The sequence below is a fragment of the Gossypium arboreum genome, unplaced genomic scaffold (genome assembly GCF_025698485.1).
Source record: "Gossypium arboreum isolate Shixiya-1 unplaced genomic scaffold, ASM2569848v2 Contig00552, whole genome shotgun sequence".
Taxonomy (NCBI): Eukaryota; Viridiplantae; Streptophyta; class Magnoliopsida; order Malvales; family Malvaceae; genus Gossypium; species Gossypium arboreum.
In genome coordinates, this window is record NW_026440666.1 from 3,072 (window position 1) to 11,530 (window position 8,459).

The 8,459-nt window shown below is 35.7% G+C and overlaps 1 protein-coding gene and 1 long non-coding RNA gene across 3 annotated transcripts; both read right to left on the reverse strand.

The window, feature by feature from the left end:
- Positions 1-2,531: 2,531 nt before the first annotated feature.
- LOC128289156 (peroxisome biogenesis protein 5-like) lies at positions 2,532-4,033 on the reverse strand. The gene is made up of 3 exons (XM_053025012.1): positions 3,799-4,033; positions 3,188-3,719; positions 2,532-3,067 (listed from the first exon to the last, which is right to left on the reverse strand). Exons 2-3 carry the CDS (start codon positions 3,365-3,367, stop codon positions 2,846-2,848), a joined length of 402 nt encoding a protein of 133 aa, XP_052880972.1. The 5' UTR covers positions 3,368-3,719; positions 3,799-4,033; the 3' UTR covers positions 2,532-2,845.
- A 235-nt stretch (positions 4,034-4,268) lies between these two features.
- LOC128279254 (uncharacterized) lies at positions 4,269-6,306 on the reverse strand. 2 transcript variants are annotated; one of them, XR_008278875.1, is made up of 3 exons: positions 6,228-6,306; positions 4,677-4,777; positions 4,269-4,573 (listed from the first exon to the last, which is right to left on the reverse strand). It is a non-coding gene; the product is annotated as an uncharacterized LOC128279254 (long non-coding RNA). The 2 variants fall into 2 exon arrangements; XR_008278876.1 differs by lacking the exon at positions 6,228-6,306 and adding an exon at positions 4,944-5,283.
- Between the last annotated feature and the right edge of the window lie 2,153 nt (positions 6,307-8,459).

An 8,459-nucleotide genomic window follows, 5' to 3' on the forward strand; every position in this document is an offset into this window, starting at 1 on the left:
TCACCCAGAAGGGCCCCAAATATCACTATGGATCAAAGCAAAAGGGTAAGAAGGCTTGTATGTAGAAGGAAAATAAGATGATTTAGTATGTTTGGCAAGAGAGCAAACTTTGCAAGAAAAAGAATTAGGCCTTTTATTAATGAATAGGCGAAACAATTTTGCAAGGTATTGGAAACTAGGATGGCCTAACGAAAGTGCCATAACATAACAAGATCAACTTTTCCTAAAGCGGTAAATGACTTGGAGATCTTGATTTTAGGAGAGGTAGGGAGGATGTAGAGACCATTATGCAAGTGGCCTTACCAATCATCTTCTTGAGTTCGTCGCAAAGTACAATCACGATCATTAAAAATTACAGGCGGAAGTCTTGGACAATTTACTAACGAGATGAGATTGCACGCAATTTGGTACAAAGAGAACATTTTAAGTGCAATGTTCATTGAGAATAACATCCATGTCCTCTATTTTGCAAAGGTACCATCAGGTTTGTGCTTTACCAAAGGTATGGAAAAATTGTGAAACAATGCCTTGTTACCATCATATGATCCGTAGCACCGAATCGAGGATCCAATTAGGAGTCAACGGGAGGAGAAAAATGCGAGAAGAAAGGTTACCTTCGGATCTTTTATGACCGATTACCCTCAAAGACCCTTGAAACTTTCCAAATAGTTTTTGAAGTTCACAACTTCTTTAGTGAAACTAGTAATGAGGGTGGCAACAAGGCTTGATTTATTATCTTGAGAGTGCTTGGACTTCCGATCCTGAGGCTTACCATGAAGCTTCCAACACTTCTCCTTAGAGTGGCCGGGCTTTTGCAATGATCACACCAAGGTCTCCCGTTTGGAAGGGGAGATGATTGATCGTCAAAAGGGATCTTTGAAGTGGAAGATGGTTCATCGACAAATCACACACCTTGCTTTCTTCCTTCTTGACCATAGAAAAGCCTCCAAGGAGGGAAGAGGAGAAATAGCCAGACCTGCCGCGAACCTCGTCCGGTTCTTATTTAAGCCTTGGAGAAATTGAAAAAGTCTTCGTTGAGTAACAATTTGCGATAAAAGCAAGATCTCTTGGATCTACCCAATCATAATGTGCATACAAATCTAATTGTTGCCAAAGAGCGATAGGGTATTGTAGTAGAAAGTAAGCATGGTTCCTTGTTTAAGAGTGGCCTTGATCTTCAACATGATATAATTCAAACAATGTTATCCGTGCTAGAAGTAGGTTTCGGATCGCTCCAAATTTCATTGTGGTGTAAAGAAAAAGTTTCGCTTATACTGGGTCATGGAATGAAGGAGCCAAGTCATAACCGACCATTGTCACGCATCCACTTAGCAAAACCAATCGATCCGAGCTCTTGATTTCACAAGGCGTAGTCCAATCTTTCTCTCGCCCAAGAAAAATCTTAACCGATTGGGACCATTCAAGAAAATTGTTGCCATTCAATCGATGGCGGTGATAGTCGACGACGAATCGATGAAAGCATCGGAACTAGAAAATTTTCGGATTTGAAGTAATCTCCAAAGTAGGAGAAGGAGTTTGGACATGGTCTAGGTTGAAAAGAAATGAACCTAGGCGATACCATGTAGAAATCGAGTATTTTTATACTAAATAGAATATAAATCGAGTTTTTATATACAACCTATGACACTACTTTAGGAAACTCTAAGTTAGGAAAGATACTAAATAGGAGATATGATCCCTTAAAATAAGAGATTTTAATAAAAAATATCTACAAAATATTCCTAAAATATTTAGAATATTCTCTAGATTCATATCGGAAAATACATAGACACCACTTGAAGCGTCCACACGAACCTACAAGTTTTCACAACCAAAACATTCATGTAGAATTAAGAGAGGTTATAAAGTGAACTTCTTCAAGGCTACCACACTTACTCATCATATGAATTTGCCGTTATCGGATGAACTATCTCCCAAAGCCCCACACCAACTTGACGACCAAATTCTTCGCCATCATCAACATGCAACTTTGAGAATTCATTGACCCATTGATCATCGAGACTCTTGTGGCAAACTTTCAGCACCAAATTCATTGGCCCAATGGTCGGTCCACAAAACCTATTAACCATCAAGTCAAGAACATTTAATGAAACGAAGAAAATTAGAATATTTCAAATAAGAATAAGAGCTTCCAACGGTTTAAGAGTCTCAAAATAATACATAACACGAAATCATTAGTTGCACTTTGTATCCTGAATAAACAAATCAAAACACCCTAGTTGTTCTCATACAGAGCAAACCCTCAGCCCATTGATCAGGTTGAAGAAAATCAAAGAACCACCAACCAGAGTTGCAGATTCTGTATAATAAGAACTTTTATACAAATTACAATGTTTTTAGCTGGTTTAATACCAAACAGAGATATACAATTACAAGAATCATCAGTGACAGTTTATCTTCTAACTTATTATAATCAATAAGCTCTCACTGCTCAATTTAGCAACAAACTCCATGACCCATTGGTTTGGCCCATAGAAATACTAAGAACCACCAAAACAGTGAGTAGCATATTTTATAAATAACAAATATAGATAATCTCATATAAGATTTACAGGTTTAGTTGATTTAAAAGTTCAACTGAAGATGTAATAATACAGAATCATTAGTCATTCACACTTTATTTGCTAAATTATAGTAGATATATATAGAAAATAGCACTAACCAAACCATCATTATCATTTGGGACATTCTCCAATCATCAAAACTAGTTTCAACCACCTAGGGTTGGTGAATGAGATTACTACCTAAGGTCAGTGATGTTAGTTCCATTTTAGTCTACGTAGGCAAGGCAGAAGAAAAGGAGGAGGAAACTGCTAAAAGGAATTTATGACTGATTATCAGGACATATTAATCTATAAGCTTCTTTACCTTCCACAAGATCTCTACTTGCCTCATCATGAGCAAATTCATCAGCCCAAGAAGCACCTCCATTGTACTGTTGCTGATATTCTGTTGCCCAGTTCTCTGATGCTGGTTTGACCTGATTATAATCAATGATAAGTTCACCACGACTCATCTTGGATACAAATTGAAGAAATTTTGAATTCTGCATGCCCCAAAACATACAGCACATAAGTGCATATATTAACTCATGCATAGTAACGATGATATCATTAAGAGCTATCTTGACACATTGCAAGTATTTAGCCAACCAGTTTTAAATAACCCGAAACTTAGGATCACTGTTTTGAGAGAGTGTATGTGCAAGCATCCTAGTCGGCTGAATTGCAGCCAAACTTTCTATATTTCCCCCTCTCATTTGATCTACAGATGTTAACTGAGATTGTTCCTGTATGTTTAGCTCATTAATTGTGTTATGCAAGAAAAGCAGGCTAAAAGGTGACATGCATGTAAAGACTACTCAAAGCACGAGATAGTAGCAGAAAGAAAAGGAAAGATAAAGCCAATTTGGAAGGTATATCCATCTGCAATAGCAGAAGGAGTTAGATATAGTTCCCTGGTAAAAACACATTAGCATGTCCGTTCAAATTTGCACATGATGCATTGGTAGAGAAACCTACATATCGAATAAAGCACTGAAAACATACCACTGAAAGAAATGAACGGGTGACTCAAACGTGAAAATAAGATTGAAGATAATTTCAAGAGACATACAAAAATATTGCTAAATTCCTGTTGCAAACGTGCAGAGCATGGAGGCCATAGATGCAGGTGATTATCAGCTTGAAGATAAAGCACTGAAAACATACCACTGAAAGAAATGAACGGGTGACTCAAACGTGAAAATAAGATTGAAGATAATTTCAAGAGACATACAAAAATATTGCTAAATTCCTGTTGCAAACGTGCAGAGCATGAAGGTCATAGATGCGGGTGATTATCAGCTTGACATTTCAAGCGATCTTATTTGGGTTGCCTAAATCAGTTGTCCGGAAAAAGAAATTTAGGACACTTACTGCTGGGATAACACTTGCCGACAGCAGAAATTGTAGAGAGAGATTGTAGAAAATTCACTTGAGATTGTAGAGAGAGATACCTTGGGTTAATATGAATCACGACCTCCTAAAAGAGAAAAATATATATATATTATAAAAAGGAAGTGGCAAAATCATCATATTTGAGTAGAAATTGCTAACAGTTCAAACGTAAAGTACTTCCAAACACAAGTTCTTGATTTAAAACAAAAACCATGCATACTTTTTCTTCCAAAAATAGGCTTCAGAATTATAAAATGTTTTCTTACAGCAATAGCAACGACGCAAAAAAAAAAAAAAAAAAGAGGCTAATTTACAAACCAAGCTCACTACTTTACTATGATGGAGAAATGAAAGAGCCATGCTGTTTAAACTGGCAGGAATATCTAAACTACAATCCAATACTAATATAGCTTCTCCATCACATAAACCATAAAAAAAATACAATTATATAACGGAGGGAAATCCAGAATCTAACAGCATTAAAACCCAGAAATCAATAAGCAAACAAAACTAGTACTGCGGAAGAGAAATTCAAAAAGAAAAGATTCGAGAAGTGCTGGTGCCAAGTAAATTTGTGGCGCTTTTTGATTCTTTGAATCTGAAAACAGAAAACCCTGACAAATACCCAATGAGAATATTAGTAAAAAGAAGTATATATCTGAAACTAAAAACAGAGATGAAAGAAAAAGACTGATTTCAGGTAGTATTTATTCATACCTGAAATCAATCTCCGATGAAGCAGTACCAACCATTTTTCACTATCCTCAAAACCCTCCTACTTTCCCTTTAGCTTTTCTTCGAGTGATAAATAAATATATCTGAAACGAAAAAATAAAGATGAACAGGCAAAGACAAAGGATTTATACAGAAGAAAACAAAAATCATAAAAAACCAACTGAAATACAATTAATAAAGAATAGATCTGAAACTAAAACAAAAATGAAATGGCAAAGACAAAGACAAAGAACAAGTGATGATTCATACCTGAAATCAGTCACCGATGAAGCAGAAGAATTTCAAAAATCATAAAAACCAGAAACGGCAGAGAAAACCTAGAGTAGCGTCTTTCTGTGTTTTTTTTTTTGGCATTCGATGACCCAAAACTAGAAAAAAATGAGAGGAAGAAATTCAAAACAGACACACAGAGAGAGGGAGTCGGCGAATAAATGGGGTGCTATGGATGGAAGAGATAGATTTGAGGATTCAAATTTCGAATAGGTGAAGAAACGAGGAAGCTATGAATGGAAGAGAGAGAACTTAATTTTCTAAATCCCCATGTGACAACGGTAACATTTATGGTAATTAATACCCTCTTTAAATTACTTTTTTTTTTGAGAAATTAAAGACAAAGAAAGTAAGAGACTTAGGAAAAAAGTGGGGAATCGGGATATACCTAGAATGGGATAAACCCAAGCCGGGATATACCAACATGAGATAACAACGAACCGGGATATCCCTTGGAATGGGATATCCCTAGCCTGAATAAGTATGACAGGTTGGCCGGTCTAAACAACAAAAAATAGCTGAACCGGCCACTAAAACCCATTAACTGGAAGCCAAAAATTCAGAACCGGAATAAGAAAAGGCAGGATATCCGGAGAATAGTTTATTCCGAGTCGGAATATGACAGAGATAAAGCCGGAACAGAATAAGAAAGAAAATTAACAGCCAGTAAAGGAAAAAAGACGTTAGAAAAAAATTAAGGGGAAATCGGACTGAAAGACATGTATTTTTTCAATATTTCCTAAGAGAACAAAATTTTCGAAATTAAAAACATTTAAGTCTCCTGTTTGGCTTCCAGGAAAATGCAGGATGAACAGAATTTGCCAACTCACAGGTGAATCAGGAATTATTTAAAAAAAAAAAAGGCCTATTGTCAAGTTTGATACAAATTTCCCTAGATTTTCTTCAATCAGTAACCAAACAGAATAAAACGAGATGAAGAAAAAACAAGATTTTTAGAAGAATCAAAATTTATACCTTAAAAGAAAGACTGGCACTACCTCAACTCACTCATTCAGAAGAAGCTACCGTTGATTCATGAGTTCAAACATTTTCTTTTCCTTTTTCGAGAGAGAGAAAGAAGCTAATGACAATGGATCTTGATTTAACGGTGAGAAACTTTGGGTTTTTGTTTTATAACATAACAATATTATAATATTTTTCTTTATTTTCATCGGTAAAATAAAATATTTAGAGGGTAGAAGTAATTGGAGCCCTTTTCATGAAATTCAAGACAATGAGAGAACAGTGCAAGATATAACAAACCTGGTTGGCGTAACTGATACCCATGTTTTGCCCAAGCACGCACATAGTTTGGCTTCAAAGCTAGTGCCTAAAGATCCAGACAGAGACCAAAAGACTAAATTCAATAGTGCTGAAAATATGCCACCACAGGTAAGGAAGTTTATCATCAAATAATTTTAAATGGACAATCTCAGTAACAGAGGCTAAACAAATCAAACTGCATATGCAAGATCTGAATGCATTCAAAAGGGCATTTTGAAAGAGATGATCAAGGGTTCATGTAAATTGAGGAAGTGCATAATCAAATCATCTAAATTAACAAATACCTTCAACAAATCAAATAACTAATTACATGGAGCACATTCCCCTCTTTATTGATGCTTGCACAAGCAAAAGTTTATCATTGGGCAATAATCAGCACATTGTCTATGCATAATAACATAATAATTTAAATATTCTGTTATTGTTTTAAGCTGCAAAAAGTTCAGAAAATGAATGGAGAAGCAAAGCAAAAATATTTGGTCAACAACTTTTTTCTTAATCAGATAGCGAACTCAAAACTTTCCCTTCAATGAGATTAGGCTCCAAAGTGTCCACATCTGCGGTAGTATCCCACTACCTAAAGCAATTGCCTTCACTGTTTTAAGATTGTCACGACCACCTATGGCACACAGATGGAAAACAAAGCTCTAATTGATTTAATCGCAAATATTCAACCCCAACAACATAGACCACAAAGAGACCAATTGTTCCAGTGTGAGCAAATTGAAAGAAAGCAAAACAAAGCAGAATACCGCAAGCAAAAATCATCTTCAAGCATCATTAAAAATTAGGACAACATGAACCTTTCAAATGTAACCGAACTACCTTGCTACAGCACTCTTTCAGCAAAGTTCTTGCAATACTAAAATGCAAAACAATAACTCAATTAAGTTTTATGAACCCTCAAAAACTGTCCAGTTTAGAAATCAGATCAGGGCTTAGGCAAATTAGATTTTAATTGCTAAATAAGCAAAGATCCCAAAAATATAGAGATGCGAAATGCTTTATCCTACAAGAGCACTCACTAATAATGAGCTTAAATCCCTCTCTTATAACAAATGAAACTAAATCGTACTAAATGCCCTGTAGAAAAATGAGCCTAAGTCAAAATTAAAGTGCAACGTGAGGCGATAAAAGCAAAATAATTAAAAGAAAGCGGATGGTACTTGCAACAACAAATACACACAAACACAGAGGTCATACGCATTGGAGCCTCTGGTAATGTAAATAAAATCATAAATTCATAAAATTTCAGGCAAAATATGGAATAACATAATTGGAGGGATATCCATTCATCAATTTTATTAGGCATAACACACAATTTTATTACCATAAAAATTGTACAAAAAAAAAATCAAAGTCAATCACCATTATAGAGCCCCAAACCGAGCCAGATTTCACTGTGTCGATGGGGTTGAGGTTTCCATGGTATCAGGAAAACCATCTACCATGATCTCACAGATATTATCAATCTTTATCCGACATGGTTGCTTAGGACTCAAGGCAGAGGAGTAGCAATGAAGGCTAGTTCCTTTTCTGATTCAGCCAGTGAGACATTTTGACAGTCCCTCGTATCATGTAATCTTAAGGAGGATGTCAGACGAGTTTTTCCCACATTGATGAAACAATTAGCAGTCCGCCAAGGTGCTGTCAGGCGTAACTTGAGCTGTATTTAGCATCTCCTGAGACTGATTCTGCTGTTTTCCACTCTCTGGAACATTGATTCTGTAGCTCCAGCATGGTGAAGTTAGTTAGTCACTAATAATTGGGTATATAATACTTGTATGTAAGCATCACAGCTAGGGCCAGCATTCATCATTCAAATCAGGACAAATAAGTATTTAATGGTCCATGTTACAAATGATCGGGTGGGAGCATCAGATTCAGCATGGGAAGGAGGGAGGCAGGGTTATAGATCCCAAAATCTATAAAATTACAAGTTAATTCATGGTGAAATTATAGTTTGAGCCTCAAAATAATGAAATTTTGATTTAATCATTCTCAAAATATAAAGTTATAAACTATATTTTTAGCTCATACAAAATGTGTAACTTAGTCTCGATCCCAAAAAATTCTGGTTTCACCTACGATCCAGAAATGTGTCCATTATAGATATGTTAAATCATTTTCAAGTTTAGAAATTACCCGACTTATTGCCAAAAGAATTGTCACAATCCTCTCAGTGGCATCCTTAGCCTAAAAGTAAATGAA

What these genes read in the sequence shown, in the direction of transcription:
- LOC128289156 (XM_053025012.1), bottom strand. Translation starts at nt 3,367, where the DNA reads ATGTCACCTTTTAGCCTGCTTTTCTTGCATAACACAATTAATGAGCTA. An exon ending in ACAGTGATCCTAAGTTTCGG is followed by an intron (nt 3,068 to 3,187) that starts GTTATTTAAAAC and finishes TGGGGCATGCAG; the next exon opens with AATTCAAAATTTCTTCAATT.